Consider the following 25,432-nt stretch of genomic DNA (forward strand, 5'->3'; position numbering starts at 1 on the left):
GCTGCCATGGTTACTCTATAGTTTTTTATTCCTTCAAATTGTTTCTACAGTCTTGGGATTTTGTTATCTAGTACTTTGTAACGAAAATACAATCCTTTTCTATCATGTTCATTCTTATTTAGAGAAAAGTAGAGTCTCGTGATGATAGAGGTTTTACAATTGTCCCGTTTCCTGTTTATCAAATAAAAGTAATATGTTTGATTTTAAAGCAACAGGACATCAGCGATAGGGCATTGTATAAAAAGCATTGAACATTGCTCTATTTTATCTCGAAAACCTGCAAAAAAATAAATTCTTATGAATCAATGCCTCTGCTTTTTAGACATAATTTGTTTTCCCGAATTTTGCCGTAAACTTCTGGCTCTTCCTCTCAATTCATAACACTTGGAAGAAGTGGATTACCAATAAGGTTCCTTTTGTTATCAATTTTATAATTTCTAATTTGACATTAATAAATCTAAAGGATAAAGAATGTTGAAAAAAAGCATACTAGGGTTGATCAAAAATGTTTTTAAAGTAGATTTTTTAAATCGTCGTTGGAGGAAAAAAAATTTATTAAAAAGTAAAACGTCGATATTGTATCTAATTTAAGGAGATTACAATAAGAGACCTCTTTTTGAGTAGTAATTTTAATATCTGTTTTATGTGGTTTTGAGGGTGATGTTTTACCTTTCCTGTACGTTTTGTGTGTTGATTTATACAACTCTTCCATGTGGTCGGGAGTAAGACACATGTGTGACAATAGTGTATTCAATTCAGAGTTTTAAACAATAACTATTTGTTGTTTTTTATTATTTCCGCAGATTGGTGATATCTCCGGGTTTGATGTTTCATTCTTTGATTTATGAAACAGTTCACAAAACTAATGTTTAAATAATAATGTGGCGTTTCAGGTTTTAAATAAAAAACTTAAATCATCCCATACTTCCGACAGTAAAAATAATAAAATGCTCCATTAAAAAGATAATATTTGTTATCTGTTAAAAAGATTTCATTTCCATTTGAGAGTGGAGATAGAAAATTTTATTTTCATATACATGTGATCAGAATTAAAGTTGCAAATTTTAAGTAAAATTGATTTATGAATTACAAATTTATAAAATCCTGCTTTCAATTGACAGATAACTGGGGATGTTTGGGTAATAAACTTTAATAGCAAATCTAATTAAATGCATTTATGATTATTGTATCTCACTGCGTATTTTATATTAATTATTATGCTTAGTCCTTGATATTCCACGGTTTTTCCATATAGTAGACTGATTATGACAAAGCTTCACTCATAATTATGTAAGATATTTTGAAGTGTTTTATTCTTCCTCATTATTAGAAAAGGGAGAAGTTAAACACTTATGATGATAAAGTGTGTTAAAGGGTGCTTGTATTTTGTTATGATGACTCATCTCAAAGAGGAGACTCCTCGTGATTGGCACGTCTTCTTAAGAGTGTTTTATGTCCTTTATTTTTTGTTCAACAATTTATAAAACGTTTGTAGCTTATTAACTATATCTTAGCGTTTATTTCAAATTCTTATGATTTATATAATAATATCAAAAACAAGTAAAATAATGTGACATTTTGGTTTAAACTTTAGAAAAAGGCACATCAATCATGCAGAATATATACCGACAGGAAAAATAATGCCCTGTGCTATAAAAATAAAACATGTCATTTGTATATTGAAAGTTTTTTCGAAGCAAATTATATTTGTATGACTCCAAGGTCCAGTGACGCAAAAATTTGATTGTCTCGCCAAACCCCGATGAAATACAGGAAAATTTGTGGATATAAATTATATTTGTATGACGTTTAAATAAGAAATTTAATTTGATATTATAGCTGAAGTGAAATAATTCTTAGATTTTTTTTTATTTGTAAGATAAAATTCACATTTATACCAGGAAGTTTCGTAAAATGTACATTAAGAATTACATTTCGGATAAACTGATTTAGCCAGTTTTCAAAGGATAAAATTCGTGTACACCATTGAAAAAATAATAGAAAGGCCGGACATTGCACTTCAAGTTTTCATTTCTAATGAAGTAGACATCACTGCAATATGTCCTTGAACGCTTTATATAGAGGGTTTAATAGGAGACAGGAAAATTTTCTTACTTTCAAAAGGAAAGAGGGAGAGAGAAACTATTAGAACATGGTATGCATCAGCTTTTGTGATTCATTCTCATGAAGTGTCTTTAAGGTGGGATGTGGTGGAAAATCTGTCTTTATATAATGTGTCTCTACTTATTACAATAATCTTTTGTTCTCAGACTTAGGGAAATACTAAAGACCTGATCTACTAAAGACCTGACTGGGGCAGATTCACTTGTTGAGGCACCGCAGGCAGCCCACCGACCTGACCAACATATATTTCGTCAAAAATCACTATTTTAAGACCAATTATCATATTTTTAAGAATATTTTCTTGATAATAATATAAAATTCAGTTAAATAAATATTTATATACACAATTTTACGAAATTTATTGTTATTTATTTATTCCTTTCATGGAAATGTAATGACCTGACCAAATTTGAATTGACCTGACCAAAACCAAAATCATCAATAATAGTTATGTATTTTTTTTAAATATTTGATATGTTTAAAAATTTTCTTTATTATAATGTTTAATACTTTAGATTAAATTGTTTTAGAAACATTTTTTACCTCAATTGTCACTTTAGATCATGGAATTTTAATGACCTGACCTAATATGAAATGACCTGACTGAATAAAAATCACTTAAAATCTTTATCTTTTTTTAAAATCTTTCATACTTTATGTTCTATCACAATCAATAGTATGATAAATGATATTATATTAGGCATAATACTTAATAAATTAAACACTTCAGACATGAAAACACACATTTATGAACTGTAATATGAACTTGTACATAAAAAATTGCATTGACCTGACCAAGCAAATTGTCTAATTTTATATAAATCTGTGAATTTTCACAAACTATAATTTCAAGAATTTATTGCTCATACAATTGAAAAATTATATTAAATCTTTTTTTAATCATTTGAAAAAATATTGATGACATAAACAATATATTTTAATGACCTGACTGCATGGCCATGTCCAATACTTAAGAAGGGACCGACTCTACCTACTAAAGACCCGACCAACCATGTGTCTATATGAATGACCTGAATTCGGCGAATTACGACTTTTTTATAATTATGTATCACTAAAACATCGGAAAAGTCAAGCATAAAACTTTTGTTATAATTATGCATTCTATACACTTCAATAGGACTTATACTACATGAAGCACATCACCACGACGTCACCACGTGACGTCTATAATTAGAAAATATGCCTTAATTAAAAAGTGAAAAGTTCAACACTACCCCGGGTATAATTAATTTCAATTTGTAATAATAATTATGTAAAAACATCTCTGTACCATGAAAAATGCTGCTAGAATCCTACTGTCCTATTACAGAAATAATTATTTAGCACTTTCTGACGAAACCTTCCCAAAAGTTTTACATTTTGTTCATACATGTAACATTGAAAAAAATGCATTAATTCCCGTAAACCATACGATTCTAGCAGCACTTTCCAAAAACAAAAGAATAAGAACTTTAGATAGAAACAAAAATTAAGTTTCAAAGTGTGCGGCGTAGTGTTGAACTTTTGCATATTATTTGTTACGAACGACAGAGGAAAGGCTGATCGGCAAGTTAACACCCTCCCAGCTTTAATTTTACAAAGAAATTGTTGAAGTATATTACCATACCTTATTCATAAGCTTTATTCCCACATGAATCACACATGATATATTCAAACTCCGATTTCTTGTGTTTGTTTACATGAATTCTCGTTACGTTTTACTTTCACTCTGCTACTGCATGATCAACAGTTATGACGTCACGGGTTTGGTATTTAACCCCTGTGATAACTTCAGAGACCCAGAAACGACAAAATTTTGTTTGCATTATGCCTCTGCATATTTTGATTAATTTTTACGACCTCAAATCAATCTTAGATATCGATTATAAGAAATTGTTATCTCTAAACTTCACGTCATTCAGCTTACTATGACGTCATATCATATGGGCAAGTAGAATTTTTGGTTGTAACCTTAACCTACCTGCGAAGATCTGTCCAACCATATACATGTACTGAAGACCTGACACTAAAACTTTATTCAAATAATATATATTTAAATTTTAGTTTTGCATTTATGGGTGCAATAATCGAGGTTTTTTAGTAAAAGATTCAGTATATGTATAATATAATATAATTAAAGCAGCTACATGTATTTAATATTTAGATACATGTATTTTATATACTAGACTTTACTTGTAAACATTATGTTCATTTTTGTTCACATGTTCCAATGTTTTAAATATTTGATTATTAAGATTAAATCTATCACATCTAAAGATTAATTGGATACAACTGTACTTGTAACACTTGTGCAGACAAACGTATTAATTATAAAAAAATGATTATTTAATTTAAACATGTTACATGTAATAGTCCGTGATACCTGTGTATTAATGTTTTTTTTATAATTTCTGAAAGAAACAAAAATAATATTTTTTTTTTTTTCAAAATTCAGTTTAAAAATGATAAACTTGAAATTGTTAGATTTTAATATTTCTATGGTAAATGTATTTTAATTTAATCCTTCTTTCTCTAACAATTCTTGGGTATTTTATTTTAATTCAATTACATTTAAATATAATATCCATGCAAAAATCTGTTTTTTTCTTAAATTGAAATGGATTAACTACTGTTTCCTGATTACATTGTTGATTCCAATGTTACTGTGATAGAAGTGTCAAAAGGGGCACTGACTTATGTTGTTTGTTTAACCATTACCTTTTAATATCCCTTGTGTATACTGCTTGTATAATACCAGTTAACATTAAACTTCATTATACTGATTAAAATAGGGTCATTAAAATTCAATTATCTTTCGAAATATATATATTTTTTTCGTAAAAGTATGTCTAATGATGGATTTCTGATCTGAACATCTTATGATTTTTTTTTTAGTTAAACAAAGATATGATTTTTTTTAAGATCAATTTTTTAAATCAATATTCTTTAATCTACTATTATATAGATCTCTGATCATGAAATTTTTATTTTAATAAGCTTTTTAAAAGCTTGATCTATAATCATGATAATTGTTTAACATGTATACATTTAACACTTTTAACAATGAAGACTTGTTTAAATCCACAATTTCTTTATAAACTTAGTCAAGTTTTATTTTTTTATTCTGTTTTATCTGTTTGATTTAATTAATAACTTTGCTTATTTTTTCCTCAAGCCATGTGGCTTTTCAAATCACATTATCTACATTGATCAGGTCTTTATGTTGCCCCCAATAAAAAATAATCAATCAATAAATTTCGGCACAACTGGTTAAGCTAATGAATTTTTTCCTTAGGCTAGTTTGTTACATCAGTCAGATCAAGATCTTTGTTAAATATTCAATATTTAAAGATTCTTGTTAAACTGGTCAGGACTTACCGCCGTTCAGGCCATGCTTTATAGACTAGAATTTAAAATATAATTATAAATTTATACATTTTTATTAATATAACCTTTTAAATATCTTATCATAAATGTACTGATTCAAATATGAAACATGATCAGTCAGGACATCAAACAGTAAATCTACGTTAATTCAGGAAAATTGGTTTTAACACCTCTATAAAAAAGACTAAGTTCATTTCAGGTGATAACAATTTACGCTTTTAGTTTAGAGAAAAATATAAAGCTATTTTAAAAAATAGTTGAGCCTTTAGCTGTTTAGTAGAAATAATCGGTCGAGTCTGAAGTATAGACATGGTTGGTCAGGTCTTTAGTATAGAAATGATAGGCGAGGTCTTTGGTAGAAATGGTCAGTCAGGTCAATGAGGTCATTCACATCAAGACAATCATATGGTTGGTCAGGTTTATAGTAGCGATATAGACAGTCAGGTCTCAATATACAATTTTTGTAAGATCATTTATATTTTATAAATGCTATAACATATTAGATTAATCATAATTTTATATTTTGTGTCATAGACATACTTTTAATTATGATTTATCAATTAAATATTTCTGTTTTTAAAAGCATTTTTATCTCAAATATGAAATATTCCAATGAAAAATATCTTCTATACTGTATCTAATATTCAGAAGAAGATAGCTATCATTAATGATTTGTATTTGGTCAGTTCATTTCATATTTGGTCAGGTCATTTCTTTAGTTATATATGGTTAGCTGGTCATTAAATTAAAATTTCATGATCATGATGATCGATATACTGATAACATTTGTAAAACTGTTTCTAAAAGCATTTAAATTTTACCAAAAGTATTAAACATCATAATGAAGAATATTTTCTAAAATGTATCGAATATCTGAAAAAAGATAGCTACTATCAATGATTTTTCATTGATCGGTCAGGTCATTTCATTTTGGTCAGATCATTTCATATTAGGTCAGGTCATTAGAATTCTATGATATAAACTAAATTCAAACAATTGAGGTAAAAAAAATGTTTCTAAACCATTTTATCTAAGTTATTAACCATTATAATGAAGAATTTTTTTTTAAAACATAACAGATATTTAAAAAATATAACTTTTGTTGATGATTTTGGTTTTGGTCAGGTCAATTCATATTTGGTCAGGTCATTACATTTCTACGAAATGAATAGATAAATAACAATAAATTTGGTAAAAATGTAAATATAAATAATTATATAACTTAGTTTCATATTATTATCAAGAAAATATCCTAAAAAATATGATATGATGAAATTTATGTTGGTCAGGTCAGCCAGGTCTTTAGTAGGTCAGGGTTTTACTATCTCCCTCAGACTACTGTTTTAGTCCTTCTGCTAATACAGATGATTCTGGAAGCTATGCATTTATATTTTGATATAACCTCACTTTATACGGTACATAATATTTTTGGCGTTTCTCTGATATCCTTAGAATTCTGATGAAAGAGAGAAAAAGAAGTGTTGGAATCTGCCTGTTTTTATTATGTTTATTATGCTTATTTTTCACACAAGAATTCGAAATGATTATGATATTAAGAAGGCCCTCAAAATGAAAAGGTCTGTGTCTGGTGGGGGGTAATTATGTCTTGTCTCCGATTTAATACAGACAATGAAGTTTAGAATACAGAAACCATGTATGTGTTTCAAGTGATGTACTTAATGAATCACCACAGTACTGTTATCGAGAAAAGTAGTCTTCTGATGATAGAGGCTTTATAAATGTAATGTTTTTATAAATTGTTTATCGTAAATTAAGAGAGAGAAGAAAACTTTTTACGGATTTTTGACTCAAATCTCTACTAAAACTAGAAGCTTATGAACGCTTACATGCGAGGGTTGACCAAAAAAGTCATAGACAATGTTTATAACTTTTTAAACATGCACCAAAAACTAACCAAATTTTGCATAGGCATAATATATTCAATTTTATTTTAACATTGTGAATTCTTTAATAGATAACTTTCATATTTACAAAATTCGGAATGTTTTAATAATATAACTACCTTATAAGTAGTATTTTAGCGAGTATATAATTTTTGCATTATTAGCGAAGTTTCTGACATCGCTAAAATTGAATATCGCTAAAAATTAATTGCGTATTATTTGTAAATAACTTCTTAAATTAGCATTTTAAAATTGTTAAAATTACTTCTAGCTAAAAATAAAATACCAGATTTTAAGTAGAAATCGCTAAATTTGCGTCTCGCTAAAATGTCCACTTATGCAGTATTACATTTGCCTTTGTTTCTTTAGTACTGCGTGAAACATTGAACACAAATTTAAATCAGTGAAACCTAGATCAGTGAAATTCAAATCAAGATCTGAATAATATGTCAAAATTTCATATAAACAGCATCAGAAACAGAAGATTGGTGTTATGATTTCCAAAGTGTTGTTGGAATAGAGTTTGATGAAAAAGACGTCGTCAAACGCGTAACCGGCGCACGGAGAAGTAACAAATTGTTTTGGATAAGGTTTAGATACATCAAAGACGGGAAAAAAGAGTACATAAATGACATTACACACTACATTTTAATAGAGTAGATATTTTTAAATGGCATGAAATTCATTAACATTTATACCGAAAGTAGTTTCAGCATGTATGAAGTAGAGTACTTTTGTTAAACGCAGACGACGGGGAACAATCTGTGCCACGAACGACGTCAAACAGTCTGCTTTTTCTGCCGCCTATAGTATAAGACGTTCTTTCGACTGAAGTTCCAATGAAATTTGAAACTGCTTTTAAAACAACAAACAATTACAAGAAACGGATCATAGTATATTCAAATAAGTCCCTTATTCAAGAGTGGTCTTTCACTTAAAATAAATATGGAATATTAACAGATGTGTGTGAAGCTGAAAAAAGAAATAATGACGACATACAAGTTATAAGGGGTCTAAATTATGTTTGCTTGCAAGTGCCAATGCACACTTACATGTTTTCTTTATTTTTTCATAATTTTTTCATTAAAGATGATATCATTATATCATTTGAAATGCATGATCATAAAATGTTACTTTTTGCGGGAAATTAAATGTAGCAAAGAGAAACAAAAATGTTTTCCATGTCTACGTCTTTTTGGGATAACCCTCGTAGTTCTAATTTGTTTGAAAAATAATACTTATCTGATATATTTAGGAACTGTAGTTTTCAAACGCGATTGATAATGTGAAAACTGAACTCAAGGTGTGATAGATTCTTTAAATTTGTCTTTAATAACGAAAACAAATAATATTTTGGAAGACTTTCTGTTTACCAAGAAACAACAGGATTGATAAAATGTTAACAATTGATCTATCTACAAATGTACAATGAACATCAAAATGGCCAAAAGTTCAATCATGGTTATCATTGAATATTTTAACACCACGTCCGAACTTCACCCACGGTCCATCATATTGTACATATTGTCCCCGCCGGTTCACCATATCGCTAGATTAAGCCTGTTCGCAATACAGTTAAGGTGCGCAATGGAAATATCGACTAAACTTTGTATTTAAAAATGTGTTCGTAATCGGGATGGCGATTATTTTTAGTAAATCATTTATATCGGATAATTGTAATTATGATTAATAACTACATATCGAGGACGATTATATTTTATATTTAGACTAGTCACGTGATGCGGCAGTCACGCGATTTTGGCATATTAACTTGAAGTATTGATGTTACATATAAATATCACTAGTGAAAGGGCATAACCAAGTTAAATTTCAAAGTTTAGTATATAAATATTTTTAACACGCACTGTAGTTTATAAAAAGTGCTGCGATCCTGTCTAAATTCTACAATTTCATTGCTAAAATTATACTTGTATGACCGAATGCAATATTTTTTGCTGGTCAGCGGCATCAAATATTGATAAAAAAAATTGTTTTTAAGATTTCATCAGGATCGCAGCACTTTTCAGATACCTTAATGGTTCTTTAGTTGAAATGTAAAAGCTTACTTTGATCCATAGAGTGTATGTCCTTGCACTAGTTCGATTTATTAAGACCCGCCACATTACCCTCCCATGTACTTGCATACAATTATACGGCAGTGTCAATTAAATATTACGTAATGTACAGAAAATATATTAATAAAATAGTGAAGAAGACATTAAATTAAAGTTATTGGCCCATAGAAAATATGTTAACAATATTTTATTTAATAAGAGAATACATATTTTGTTGAGAAAATATTACTCTATCTGTCTTTCACTGCATACAAACTACGTCACGTTGTAAGAAATGACGTCATATTGACAAGTGTATTGCGATCAGTGACTTGTTTATAACTTGTTATGTGGGATTTAACTAACGACGAAACAACACGCTGTAGTAAGTTTTTATGTAGTTTGATGATTTCTTACTAGTTAAATTAGCAGATAAACTCATTTTCTGGTATTTTAAAGAAATGTTGTATGACGTATATTGTGATTGATGTCATAGTCAAGTTTTCCCGTACAAATTAGGTTCCGCCTCCTTTCTGTAACCTTAACTGTGCTGCGTTTCAACTACGCAAATACTCCTGTCTAAATCAAAAGATTTATTTACAATTTTGGTCACATACTTTTTTATAGATTTTTCTATAAACTGTCAAAATACTAGATATGACAAACAAATTACAAAAGAAAACATATAATTTACGTTTAAAAAGTAAATGAAATAGAGCGTAAATTTAAGCGGGTTATGTAATTGTTTTCTGCAATAGCTGCTTCCATTAATTCCAGTAATAACTAACGAAGAAAGACATTTTATTGTTTATATTTATATCTGTTAAAATAATCATTTAATGTAGGATTAAAAAGATTAATTATTGTATTAATGATGAGAACGTCTTTATACGTTTCATTGATTGAACAGCCACTGATGAAAAAATCTGTACCGGCAACATGCCAATTGTCGTTCATGCAGTGATTAACGCAATGGGTTTTCTAAAGAAATAAAGGAGAAAATATTCAGTGGATGTAAATATATATACATTCTCGCTAAATTGCTATCAGTTTTACATAGAATATACATACATCCTTGCTAAATTGCTAACAGTTGAACATGCACGGAAGAATATTGCTCTTTAAAGCTAAAAACAAAAATATTGTATATTGCTGCATAAGAAAGGGAAGATGACACTTAGAAAAGTTTAATTTCATCATGTATATATTTATGTTCAGCTATTAAGGAATTAATTTACATCAACGTGATTCTTTCAATGTGTTTAAATATCCTTGTAATATATACAGAAGTAAATATGTATTTAATTTTTAGTATGCTGACTTCATTTAAAAAAGGAAAAAAAAATGAAATATTTTCTTTTAAAATGTTGTATAATTTTAATATATTTTATATACTTGTCTTTACATTTTACATATACAATTATTGTTTTGATTTTTTTTGACTATTCCTGTTCTCTTCTAATTAGATAGGAGTTTCTTCAGAAGAGAAAATGCTTACAAAAATCACAAGACACACTTAATACACGATGACAAGTATTTATGTTTTCAAGATCCTTAAAGTGTATTAAGTAATTATTTTTAAAGTTTTTATTTATTTTATTAAGTAATTACCCGAGACAACGAGAGAGAGAGAAGAGAGATTTAATTCTTTGTGTATAAAACAAAAAAATATTCTCATTCTACGTTTTATTTAGAGAGTCACAATTAATGAGTCTAATGCTATTTAATCAACCCATTTACCCGTTGTGCAATTAACGTTTGTACCTGCATGCTGCCGCATGTTACACCAATAACAAAAAAGTATTGTTATACGCACATATGTTTAACAAAGCGGTTTCTGACCACATAAAAAAAATCCAGCAAAACAGGTTTCACCACAACACTGATTACAAATTTACTTCCCCCTTTTCAGACAAAAATAAATAAGCGCTGTCCCTGAATTGAATTATAATTTTCTTTTTGTTATACGTAAATATAAATAAGTTGAAATAAGCATTTTTTTTTATTCCTTCAGACACTTATAAAAATAATTTGATTTCAGTGCAAACAATGAGACAATGTTTTCCTAAGAATAAGACTTCCCATTTGATTAAATCTGCTTTTTTTAAATGTAACTTCAAGCGAATGAGAAATAGTTAGTTTTTTGCAACGTAACTCATTGTGATTTTAGGCAAGTTATGTAATGTAAAATGGATAAAATCTTTAAGCAATCAAATTGTTAAGTAAGTAAAATTAAATTAATTGAGAATAATACGATCTTTCTTAATGACAGTTTATATATGTTTTAAAATTCTTACAAAATAATTCATAAGTAAAATCACGCATCTGATATGTACTACGTATTTATGCATACAAAAACGATCTTGTATCCGAAAAAAATTAAATTAATAATTTATGACAAATATATTAATCAAAAATAGAATTAATTCATGTGTTTATCTTACTTATTATTGTATTGAATTTTTTTTATGTCAAATACAAAAATATTAATGTACATATTTTACCATTTTCGGGCACGAGCACAATTTTTGAATTTGTGATCTTATAAAATTAGTTTAAATATCTGTATTGTAAAATTACGAATATTTAAATACAGATAATATTTCAACAAAAAAAATGATTTAATTTGCTAAAACTTGTAGTATGAAAATGAGACTTCAAAGAAACATTGTTCGAGGTCCAATTGTACGTGTTCTGCGGGAAAAATTCTGTTTGACCACAAACACAACCAGTTTTTAATTAGCAAATACCAATCGTCTCACATTTTGTCTTTGTTTTGCATTGTATTTGTTCTGAGTAGTTTATTATTTTTACATAAATCCAGACGCATATATTGATACATGTAATGGTGTTTTAAACAATTTAAATATACAACGCCGTATTAAATAAACCAAAATGAATTGGTCATTATAAGATTCAAAAATCATTGGGGGCGTGGACATAAACCAAAGAACGGTACGGTTCGTTTCATGCACGTAACGGTACTCTTTGTGGACGGTATTTAATATAAATAATTTTTGTGCACGGAACGGTACGCTTACGGTACGCTTTGTGCACGGTACGGTACGCTTTCTGCACGGAACGGTACGGTTCGTTTCTGAGGTGTAGTAGCACGGTTTAGGGTCTGTACATACATCCTTGCTAAATTGCTAACAGTTGAACATAGAATATTGCTCTTTAAAGCTAAAAACAAAAATATTGTATATTGCTGCATAAGAAAGGGAAGATGACACTAGAAAAGTTTAATTCATCATGATTATCATAGCGCTTGGTTGTTAGATTTACATCAACGTCTTCTTTCAAGTAAATATCCTTGTAGGAAACTGTACAGATGAGTCAGACTCTGGTGTCTTTTCCTGGTATAAGTTAAATTCTTTTTCACTTGTCTCATTTTACAACCGATTGTTTTCATTTTTTTTCTTTGTTCTCTTCTACGATAGGAGTTTCTTAGAAAATGCTTTAAATCAGAATGACTTTGACACGATGACTTCGCAATACTTAAATTTTCGAGTAATTACCCGAGACAACGAGCTTGCAAAAATTTAATTCTCGTGTATAAAAGTATTCCTTACGATTATAGAGAAACCCCCACCCGTTTGTTTACTTTGTTACACCAATAACAAAAAAGTATTGTTATATGCACATATACAAAGCGGTTTATAAAAAAAAAAACGTAAACTGACCTAAGTTTAGTTATACCGTATAAAATAAGTTAAAATAAGCATTATTCCTTATAATTTGATTTCAGTGCAAACAATGAGACAATGTTTTCCCAAGAATAAGACTTCCCATTGATTAAATCTTAAATGTAACTTCAAGCGGAGAAATAGGTTTTTTGACGTAACTCATTGTGACGTAGGCAAGTTATGTAATGTAAAATGGATAAAATCTTTTAGCCAATTTGTTACAAGTAAAATTAAATTATTTCAGAATAATATCTCGATATCGGATATCCTTAATTCAGAACTACGTATTAATATCGATTCTCCTTAATTAACAAAATATTAATTTTATTAGTACTGTGTTATTACTTATCTATTGTATAAGATGATGTTCATAGCAAAAATATAATCAACTGTTATCACCAACCATTTTCACTTTTTTCATTTGTGATTTATTATGACATAAATTGTATGTGCGTCTTCAGAATTGACGTGAATGGGGGGGGGGGGGGTTCAGGGAATTGGATTCTGTTTTTCTTGGACATGGTAATCGTTTTATTTGAACTATAATAATTATTGGTAAATTTAAGCTTTTTTTTTTTATTTAAAAATACAAGCCAATTAAATAAGAAAGATTCATTCAAAATCAAACGAAAAAAAAAACTGCATAACGGACCTATAGATTTAATATAAATAATTTTAATTCATCATTTATATATAGTAAACGATTAGAATTTCTCAATCCTGATGAAATTTTTTCTTAGTTCTAACATGTTCAATTCATCCGGGTTCCCTTCTAGGATGTGACCTTACTCGTCTCTTATCTCAGTTTAAAACCCACTGTTTTTTCATTTTTTTCAGTTCACAAACAACTGAATTTCATAGTTATATTACCCACTGTTTTCATATTTATCTCAGTTTACAACCCACTGTTTTCATAATTTTCTCAGATAATAACCAAATGTTTTTATATCTATGTCAGTAAACAACCCAATGTTTTCAAATTTATCTCAGATTACAACCCCCTGTTACATATTTATTTAACAACCAATGATTTCATATTTATCTCAGTTTACAACCCACTGTTTCCATATCGATCTCATTTTATAACCCACTGTTATCATATTTATCTCAGTTTCAATCCATTCGTTTCATATTAATCTTAGTTTACAACCCACTAATTTCATTTATATCTCAGTTTACAACCAACTGTTTTTATAATTATATCAGTTCAAAATATTTATTTCAGTTCACAACCCACTGTTTTTATTTTAATCTCAGTTTACATCGCACTGTTTTCATATTTATCTCAGTTTACAACCCACTGTTTTCATATTAATCTCAGTTTACAACCCACTGTTTTCATATTTATCTCAGTTTACAACCCATTGTTTTCATATCTATCTCAGTTAACAACCCACTGTTTTTTTTTTCATATTTATCTCAGTTTACAACCCTCTGTTTTCCTACTAGTATTTATCTATATTGGATTTTTTCAACGATGGGACTGCAAAAACTAACGCAAAAAATGAAGATATTGGCCAATTGACTACGAAAATTTTTTCTTTTTTTCTCTATTTTTTTTTTTTTTTTTTTTTTTTGCAATTTTCTCTGTCGTTTTAATTTAAAGCTTTAATTTTTAACATTTCTTAGGTCTTTTTCTGAGCATCTGTAACCCCTGTTTTGAAGTAACCATCCCTTTAAGTTGTTTTTTTTTCTATTAATGAAGTTGTTCTTTTTTTCGTTATGGAATTTCTTCCTTATTCCTTTAAACAATATAAATCCTATATTACGTTACTGCTACTTATTTATAATTATTACAATTGAAAGTACAACCATTACTTAACAAAAATAGATTTAACAACTATTTCTTTCTTTTTTTTTTTGCAGGACTAAATGCAAAGAATTTAATATTAAATATTAAACAACATATTTTTCTTGTAATTTTTACTTTCTCCTCTTTCTAATCTATTTATAAGAAATATGGTCACCTTTGCATCTCGTTTTTGAAATAAAATCTTCGATAGTGTGACCAAACACTCAACAGAAAATATAATATGCTTTGACAATGGTATTTTTAAAAAATGCCTTTTTAAAACAATAAGAACGATAAGAGACTTTGCAAACATTTATGCAAGCATGCATCCAAACCCTTCAAAAATAAACAAGACGAATTGTAATTTAGATATTCGTGCAAGTAAAGTACATTGTATTTTTTTCACTTAAAATATCTTCTTTCACTTTTTATATTAAAATAAAAATTTCACTTGTCAATAAGATAAAACATGCCTAATAGACATATTTTTGCGTCATTTGATGTCATAAAGCAATTTAAATTAATTGGGACACTTAACACCTCTCAAAACTATCAAAAATTAAAAAAAGAATTTTCATATCCAATACCTTATGAAAATTAATCTCAACGCAAAGATAGATTTGTTCTCTAAAGAGAATTGATTGACGTAGAATAGTGTCTGTACCTTTTCTTTTGATAAAAGCTCTATTAAGATAAATTGAATTAAGTTGCTGTTTCAAAAACACATATAAGAGAAAGAGAGAGAGAGACTGGGTTTGAAATGTTATTTTTGAAACGATTGTCGATTATTGAATAATAAGGAGCAAACGTTAATGTGACCAGGCGGATAGAGATTCTAACTTCTTCATGGTACCTGGTCCCATCGCTGATGTTTTTCCGGTCCTTGTTTGTCTTGCTCTTTTTGTTTTGTTTAATGGATTTTTAAGCTCCAATACTATTCGTTATCTCCATATATCCCATACCTTATAGAGTTGAGGTTGGTATTCTATACAAAAAGTGGCATTGATACCTTTTGAATAAATATCAATTATCAATTCACAACGTAATTTATTTGTGAACCTCATACACAAATTGCTTTTGGGAATTAAAAAAAAACGCTTTTGATTTCTAAAGAAGAACTAATATTGAGAAAGTATTAGAAATTTTAAACGTGTGATAATTGTACATTCAACAGATTAATGTAAAGAATATAAATAAATTTGAAAGTCTCATTATACATATTATATACTGGGCAAAATAAGTTAGGAATCATATTTTTACACAGAAATTATTTTTTCATACCCATGAATTTATAGGACAACTAGGCTTAAGTAGTTTTAAAAACATGTCATGAACATGATTCGATACTTAAATCACACGTGTTTACTGAGTTTTGGGAAATATTAATCAAGAAAGTACGTGGCGTTAAAAAAGTAAGTTGAACGATGATGATTTGGGCAGGCATAAGTATTGACTACAAAACCGATCTGCACATTATTGAACGCAACCTGACAGGTTTAAAATACCGAAATGATATTCTTCAATCTATAGGTTGACGTATTACATGCATAATCGGGGATGATTTCATCTTAATGGACGATAATGATAGATCTCATAGTACAGCATTGCAGGAGGAATGGTAACAGATCCCTCAGGCTAGCCTTGGATGGCTGACAGGCATCATGAGTCTGCGCTGCAGGGTTTTGCGGGGAGGTCATACAAAATACTGGCAATCGCTCTAGTGAAGAAATTTGACTCTTCGGAAAAAATTTAATTTTCAGGTCTACCCCCAACATGCCGAATTCTAAAGTGACCTTAATGAACAGTTCGTATCGTGTGTTCAAACAAATTTATCACATCTAATGTTTAATTTTCACTTTTTAAATATGAAATCTGATACTTAAATTAAAAATGCATTCTGTTTTCTATGATCCAGTAATTGTAAAACATATTTAATTTGATGATCCTTAACTTTTTTTGTCCAGTATATTTTGATTTATATATCTATTGAAAACTAAATATCTGTTTGTTAAAGATGTATTGCTTTTCATGGTTAAAAACAATATGTCCAATAAGTTTTAAAACTGGTATATACAATGTATATAATGCCATCCATAAATTTACCAGCATTTCTGAACTTCTCTCTATGATCATGCATCCTGAATATTTTATTTTTTTCTTGACTGACGTATAAAATTCGCTGCTGAACGTTTAAGTGTTTCGGTAGAGTAATATTTTAGGGAAACTTTTAACTTCCCAATTTTAGGGTATAAAAACTACGGATTGTTTTAGGGAAGCTTATTTTCAGACAGCGCGCAAGTAAAACCATGACAGGAGTTTATGTAGCTATCTTCGTGTACGTCTTGTTCGTTTGTACGGCTAGTTGTCAGCAGATTTATTCCGATAGCAAAAAAAATAAACACGATTTTTTCATACCCATGAATGATCAACGATTAAAATATTAAAAACATGAAAAGATTGATACTTACGACAGGTGAACTGGGTTTTGCGAAACAGATAGATTCCTTAAAAAAGAAAACGATGGAATTAAAGAAAAATGAAACTAACATCCACGAGGATTTGAAGAATATACTGGAAACCATCAAGTCAGGTTAAAATCTCTCACATTCTCTCCCTTCTTCTCTCTCTCTCTCTCTCTCTCTCTCTCTCTCTCTCTTAGAGTATATTACGGGTATTACCATGTCAAGTTTCTATGTTGTTTTTTCTTTCAGAGTTGTATAAAGATTGTAAGGACTTGCCGAACTCTATATCCGTGCCGCAGAAATAATAGTGGGTAACAGAACACAAAAATTTGGCAATAATCTGGTGTGTGTATATAGTATCAACTTTGTTTTGACTTCCATGATGAATAAAGACTTGATTGAAGCAATTGTGGCGATATTCTGATTGACATCATTTCTGAGCAATACAGAGTAAATGGAGGTTTGATGATGATTTGGGCAGGCATAAGTATTGACTACAAAACCAATGTGCACATTATTGAACGCAACCTGACAGGTTTAAAATACCGAAATGATATTCTTCATCCTATAGGTTGACGTATTACATGCATAATCTCTCTCTGGACGATAATGATTGATCTCATAGTACAGCATTGCAGGAGGAATGGTAACAGATCCCTCAGGCTAGCTTTGAACAGCTCTCTGCGCTGCAGGGTCTTGCGGGGAGGTCATACAAAATAACAATCGCTCTAGTGAAGTAATATTGACTTTCGGAAAAAATTTATTTTCAGGTCTGATGCTGAATTCTAAAGTGACCTTAATGAACAATTTGTATCGTGTGTTCAAACAAATTTATCACATCTAATGTTTAATTTTCACTTTTGAAATATAAAATATGATCTTAAATTAAAAATGCATTCTGTTTTCTATGATCCAGTAATTGTAAAACATATTTAATTTGATGATCCTTAACTTTTTTTGTCCAGTATATATTGATTTATATATTATTTCTGTTTGTTAAAGATGTAGTGGTTAAAAACAATATGTCCATTTTAAGTTTTAAAACTGGTATATACAATGTATATAATGCCATCCACTACCAGCATTAGTCTGAACTTGACCTATGATCATGCATCCTGAATATTTTATTTTTTTCTTGACTGTCGTATATAATTCGCTGCTGAACGTTAAGTGTTTCGGTAGAGTAATATTTTAGGGAAACTTTTAACTTCCCAATTTTAGGGTATATAAACTACAGATTGTTTTAGGGAAGCTTATTTTCAGACATAAAGTAAAACCCAGGAGTTTGGATGGCTATCTTCGTGTACGTGGTTCAGATTTGTTCTTTTGTGCGGCTAGTTGTCAGCAAATTTATTCCGATGACAAAAATTACTGCGACCGTAATGATCAGACGATTGAAATATTGAACGAAAAGATTGAGTACTTACGACAGGAGAACGCGAAACAAATAGATTCCTTAAAACAAGAAATCGCGCGGATTAAGAAAAATGAAACTAACATCCACGAAGATTTGAAGAGTAGTATACTGGAAACCATCAAGTCAGGTAACTTTCTCTCTCTCTCTCTCTCTCTCTCTCTCTCTCTCTCTCTCAGAGTATATTACGGTTATTACCATATCATGTATTTATGTTGTTGTTTTTTTCTTTCAGAGTTATATAAAGATTGTAAGAACCTCTATATCCATGGTAATACAGAATCTGGTGTGTATGAGATATATCCATTTGGTAATAACAGCAAGGTCAGCGTCTTCTGTGACATGATGACAGAAGGTGGAGGGTGGACAGTAAGATCTCTCTATCCTTCTATCCCTCCTCAATTTCTCTCTCTCTAATCTCTCTCATCTCTAATCTCTCTTTTAGCTCAACCATAAATTTAAACTACTATTTCTTTAATAAATTAAACTTTGATTTTAAAACTGCAATCATTTTTTTAGCTGAATTAACATTGATTTATTTTAAGCCTTGTTTACAGGGGGATGATACAATTCCGAAATAAATATATCAATTACAAAGTAGAAAAAAAAATATATATCATAATTTTGATAACAAAGTTTTTTTTTCAACTTTAAATAGTTGTTGGTATTAATATATTTAAAGAAGACTTATATATGAATCTTTTGTGTTTAAATCATAACTTTAAAAAATTTAACTTCACGCTTTCGTTCAGTAAACCCGACATAAATCATAAATCCTTAGGCTATCCAGAAACGTGTGAGTGGTTCGGTGTCATTCGACAGAACCTGGACAGACTACAAGACGGGATTCGGGAATCCTAACGGATCCTACTGGATAGGTAAACTATATACAGTTATGGAATGACTACAGAGGACATAGCAAATTTATAGCTCCCCAAAGGGTTAGGTTCCAGAAGAAATATTCCCCTCCCTCGGGGAACCAATTTGCTATTGTAATTGTACCCATTCTATAACTGTGTAATATTTTATATTGTTTTAGGGGATGATAATGCTTCTGATTATTAACAGTTTAAATTAGCATTTAATTTTTTAGCATTTAAAATGAAGTTGATAACAATTTATGTAAAATACAATATATAACGATTTCCCTACTTTGATTTCAAAACATGTATGTTCATTGCTGCATGCACTACAAAATTAGAAATTTCTGCATACCTTCATAATCATATGTTGAATTATATGACAACTTGAAATAAATATTTTTTGCTTTTTTAATTCTTTATATATTACACGACGATAAAATATTTAAGGAAATGACGTTATACATCAACTTACTAAAAGAAGGAACTCCTCCCTCTACGTATCTATCACACTGACTAATGGGACAAGGCTCTATGAATTATACAACCAGTTCTCTGTTGCTGACGAAACCAACAACTACCGACTTTTTCTTGGCGGACCAGCTACCGGGACCCTGGGTAGGTAAACGGAAAAAAGAATGTACGAATGACGACCTATATTATGGAGAGAGAGGGAGAAAGAGTTTAATTTCTTGTGACAGATAGACAAATACCAATTCTTTCTGTGAGAATCAACCCTAGAGTTACGTAATTAATGGAGGGGGATGCGTTGATATCAATATTTTGAAAGTAAAATTATCCTTGTATATTGAAAATGAAGAGTCCATACTATATGAGCCAATCAGTAATAAATTGCTAAAAGATTGAACATTTCCACGTCATAACACTACATGCATACTTGTACGTAATGTTGTCAGATACATAACTCATACAGAAAAATCAATTAAGGTGTTAAACGATTATTGAATTAAAAAAAAACAACTTGCATTGGAAATGTAATTATTACATTCGATAACGAGGACTTAATTATCCCGCTTTTGTGTTGAAGATAAACATAGCAGACTTAACAAAAGGTATACAACACTAAAGAAAGAAGTTAACTACACAAATTTTATCAACTTGTAGTCGCACAAATTTGAAGAATTCTAATGATTAATGTGTTGATAAAATAAATAAGAAAAGCTATTGTTTCCTGTACTGTTAACTTAAAGAGATGCACCCCCCCCCCCTCCAAAAAAAGGAAAAAATCATACCGTTATTTTCTAATGTTATATCAATTTATTGGTTCATGAAATAATTATTTTGAATATCCCTTCTTTATATGTACGTATATAGGCTTACCAATTTCAATGTTTAAAAAAAGGCTTCACACGCATGAAATAATAATTAAATTTGTTGATGTCACCCGCGTTGCGCAGTGGTTAGAGCCGTGAAGTAAGGAATCTTTACGTCGCGAGTTCCAATCCCAATATAGGGCGGGCAGACTGATCCTTCGGATGAGATCGTATAAATCAAGTCCAGTGTCGTAGTAGATGCTGGCACAAAAAACATAGCGAACTGCTCAATTGCCGTGAATAACATGTATTATAAAACAAAACTCCTAGTTCTCAACCGGCAAATGATATAGTCACCATATGAGTGAAAAATTCTCGAGAGGGACGCTAAACTACAATCAATCAATCAATCAATCAATCAGTCTTTTATTTCTGTTGAGACTTATCAACATGTTCGTATACAGTCAAAAAAGAAATCAAATGACAACAGAAAAACAACGTTAAATATTAAATGAAAACAGTGTTCATCTATTGTAATTGAAAGCAATGCAATTTAAAGTAATTCAAAAAAAGTTTTTATTGTTGAATACTATAGATGCTTTAAGCTTTAAATGTTTAGTAAATAATAATGATCTAATCTGAAATAGGTGTTCATGTTATATTTTTCTCTGATAATTTTATAGGAGACGCTATGCTAGACACTGGTTATTCTTACGGTAATCTGTATGGGGTTTCATTCTCTACCCCGGACAGAGACAATGACAGAGTGACTGGAGATGACTGTTGTGTCTATTTATATTGTTATAATATTGTACTTCAGGAGACGGCATGAATAGCGGCCATGATCTGTCTGGGATGTCCTTCAGTACCCCAGACAGAGATAACGACGGGTATAGTAGAGGTAACTGTGCTGGTTTCAGTAACACTAGAGGAGGCTGGTGGTTTAACTATTGTCACCGAGCCTTCCTTAACGGTCAATGGTCCCCGGGGTCCTGGGTCTGGCCATGGTATCCTACAGTGACTGATAGTACACAGATAAAAGAGACTCTCATGATGCTGAAACCTACCTGACTTTTTATATCTTTATATCCATACTTGTTCACGCATGATATGGAAAGTTATATATTTCTATTATAGATGATGAAAACTTTATTGTTAGACATAAATGTTGGTATAGATGTTATATTACATAACAAATTTATAAATATTATATCATTTTGTGTAATGAATTTAATGAAAAATCCCAATATGCATTATGTTTAAAAATAGTTTTATACATGTAACATTAATTCCTAAAAACAAGAAAATTGCATTCAAGTATTGTTACATAATAAAAGTTTTGTTTTTATATAAGTGTTTTATTATCAATAGTCTAATGATATAAAGTATATGAACAACAAAGAAATGTTTTTTTTACATTCCATGAATTTTAACTGATCCCCGTGAAAGGTCATATGACTGGGTGAGAAGTAGTATCCATAACTCTATCATGTGTGTTGATAATTAGAATTTCATTCTGTTGCAATTTATAAACGTGTGTAGAGATGTTAAGATTTATTTTCATATACAAACACTTTTCTTTATTAGCAGGTGCAATGTGTTTATAAAGTGTTTATAAAGTGTGCAGAAAAAGCTGCATTTAAACGTCAAATCAATGAGTGGGAGAACAAAAGATTATATGATTTAATTTGATGATATTTAGGCTGAAGGCCTTGACAGAACAACGTCATACGAAAAAATTAAATTTTGCGCTCTTTTTGAGCAGTTTGAAATTTAAAAGTTTCCTTCAGAATCCTTAACTTTATATTGATATATACGTTTGTCTTTTAGACATAAATGCTACAGATTCCATTATGCAAATGCAAATGTTGCAGAAGTTAAGGCGCACGATTAGGGATATATTGCTCTACTTTCCTGCATTGATCAATAAACCACTTGTTCTTTTCTGATTTGAGAAATACTTTTAACAACCTGTATATATTATCTGCCACCTGATCCTTTCTAATCGTCCATTAAACCTAATCAAATCTATTTTCTTTTAATTTGATAAAGCTATTCTTAAGATGGGGGAGAGAATAGAAGCCTATATAGGGTAAGGGATGCGGATAAAATATACAGGTTAATAAAAAACATATCTAACATTTAAGAATTAAAGGGTCATAAAAAATTCAATGCTCAAATGAAGAAAAAAATACACCCTAAGTTGGCAAAAAAAAAAACGTCGTGAACTGCTCAATATTTACTGGACGAGATCGGTTCGTTTTCAAAATTGAATTACATGTGCACAATAGAACAGCAATTGCGCTTATGCATTCGGGTGCAAAATTAAGATCAAAATTACTTAGTAATTAAAAAATATCAACAGAGTTATCCCGCTTTCCCTAAAAATTAAAATCCACTCCTTCTAATTTGTACATTAAACACTTGTCTGAAAACAGGCTAAATAAATATGAAAACTTTTTTTTATCTCCAAATCACTTAATACTATCAATTAAATCTATATTTTCTGTCTCGTTATAACTAAAGAAATATTCGTCATAAGGTATTGGATACATGTAAATACACATGCATCTATAAAAAATAACAACATGTGCGTACCCACATCTAAGCTACTGTTAACCTGCTCACTTTACAGCCTGCAACACAAATTCACAACATGTTACCTAACATAAACATCAGTCTCGTTATAACATAAGTCCATTAAACAATTCAAAATACGAGCAGAGCAAACAGATAAAAGACGTTATAAACAGTTAAATAATAAAATATCACCTGAAGAAGAAGAACATATATGTGGCAATGGCAATTTGAATAACTCGGGGATTCACCGCTTCTGGTCAGAGGAGTCGAAAAATATTAATAGAGTTATCCCGCTTTCTCCAAATATTAAAACCAGTCTCCCCTTCTAATTCGTACATTAAACTCTAATCAAATAAACGGAGTCCTCTATGAAAACTGGCTTGATAAATTAGTAGAGAGAACTGATAACAGGCTAAATAAGTTGTAGAGGGAAATGAAAAAAAAATATTGCTGAAACATTTGTAGAAAGACACATTCTATTTTTTTCCAGAAGTTAGATATCTGAATCAGAAAATATCCTTTTTAAGTTGTTGTAGGCTAAAGTCAATTGAAAGAATCCAGTGACAACATGAAGTCATTCATATATTATTTTTAAATAATGTATCCTTTTATTACTTAAAGCAATAAAATTATAAATGAATGTATTCAAAGAAAATTGTTTTGTTTTGAAAAACCCTATGATACTGTTTATTTTGCATCAAACATGGTTCCGTTCAAATTGACACAGATGCGAAAGTGTGCATATTTTCGAAAATGACCCAGAGACCAAGAATTATACAGGAAGAAGAAAACCGGAAGTTTCCTCTTTAATAGATTAATGTTTTCACCGTTATTTGAGAGCAGGAAAGAAGATTTACACATTTAATATCTTTTTCGTGTAAAAATAGAATGTAATCCATTTGTGAGAAAAAAAAGATAGTGTGTCTTGTTTCTTATCACATCAAGAGTAGACAGTTTCAATGTACGCTTTAAGTGAGTGATTGCTATCTGGATTTGTAGTACAGATTATGTATATGCTATTGTGTGATATCTTGATAAGTAGGTATAAAATATTAATTTATTCTACGTTATCAAGTGTTTATACAATTTGTAAGAAACAATGAGAAATAATTGAATATATTTTACTTTGATTCTTTTTTTTATGTTTTATCAATGATTTAAAAAGAAAGTTTTGATTTTTTAGACGTATTCCAATTTATCTTTTTCCTGTTTTTTATAATTTTTAATTTTTTACTATAATTAGTATGCAACACACTTACTTCAGTACAGTGGAGCCTCATTTATTCGGACGCTTTGGTTCCTAATCAATTTTTCCGGATATGTGAAGCGTCCGGATATCTGAATCACCATTTAAAGAAGAAAAAATTATATTTAAAGAATTAAAAATTCTGTTCCGATGAAAAGGCTTCTGGATACTGAAGCATCCGGATATCTGAAGGTCCACTGTACTTGTACTTTAGAATAGAATTTTTAAGTAAAGATTAAACCGCATGAATGAACAATGTATCGTAAGGCTGTGATACATACTTCAGTATAATTTGCAATACCGTATTTGAGCTCAAAAGTCGAAAACTCAAAATTAGATAATATAAAATAGAAGCAGAGAAAATATACTGACCTCCAAAACATCGGAGGTGGGATTGGGTGCCATTGAGGAGTATGCGTCGCCTGCTCAGCGCTCCTTGTCATGTTCGGGAAAACACCTGGAAAATCCGACGACAACTCAGTGCGTACATGATGACCTACCTATATTTGGACATTGTGGCTTTCGGTTTATTTCTGTTTTCTTGTGGAAATGAAATTAACAAAGTGCTTGTATTTTATTGATATTCCATAACTCTATATCCCAAACATATGATCATAGAAGAGCCAAAAGATGATGTCACATTGACAAT

At 29.8% G+C, this 25,432-nt stretch overlaps 1 protein-coding gene across 4 annotated transcripts in view; it reads left to right on the forward strand.

Moving 5' to 3' along the window:
• The window catches only part of LOC134270306 (fibroleukin-like), a 39,610-nt gene extending 17,408 nt beyond the window's left edge, over positions 1-22,202 (forward strand). Inside the window, exons 1-6 of one of the 4 annotated variants that reach the window (XM_062752525.1) lie at positions 17,239-17,302; positions 18,741-18,953; positions 19,059-19,192; positions 19,605-19,701; positions 20,134-20,301; positions 21,781-22,202. In XM_062752525.1, the coding sequence (XP_062608509.1) occupies positions 17,254-17,302; positions 18,741-18,953; positions 19,059-19,192; positions 19,605-19,701; positions 20,134-20,301; positions 21,781-22,028 (909 nt within the window). In that variant the 5' untranslated portion in view covers positions 17,239-17,253 and the 3' untranslated portion in view covers positions 22,029-22,202. Of the gene's footprint in view, positions 1-17,238; positions 17,303-17,440; positions 17,538-18,740; positions 18,954-19,058; positions 19,193-19,604; positions 19,702-20,133; positions 20,302-21,777 lie in introns of those variants that run through there. The other 3 variants (XM_062752524.1, XM_062752527.1, XM_062752526.1) reach the window with 3 other exon arrangements.
• Positions 22,203-25,432: the final 3,230 nt, after the last annotated feature.

Source organism: Saccostrea cucullata, unplaced genomic scaffold (assembly GCF_032062105.1).
Source record: "Saccostrea cucullata isolate Sc308-1 unplaced genomic scaffold, CSIRO_AGI_Scuc_v1 ctg3404, whole genome shotgun sequence".
NCBI lineage: Eukaryota > Metazoa > Mollusca > Bivalvia > Ostreida > Ostreidae > Saccostrea > Saccostrea cuccullata.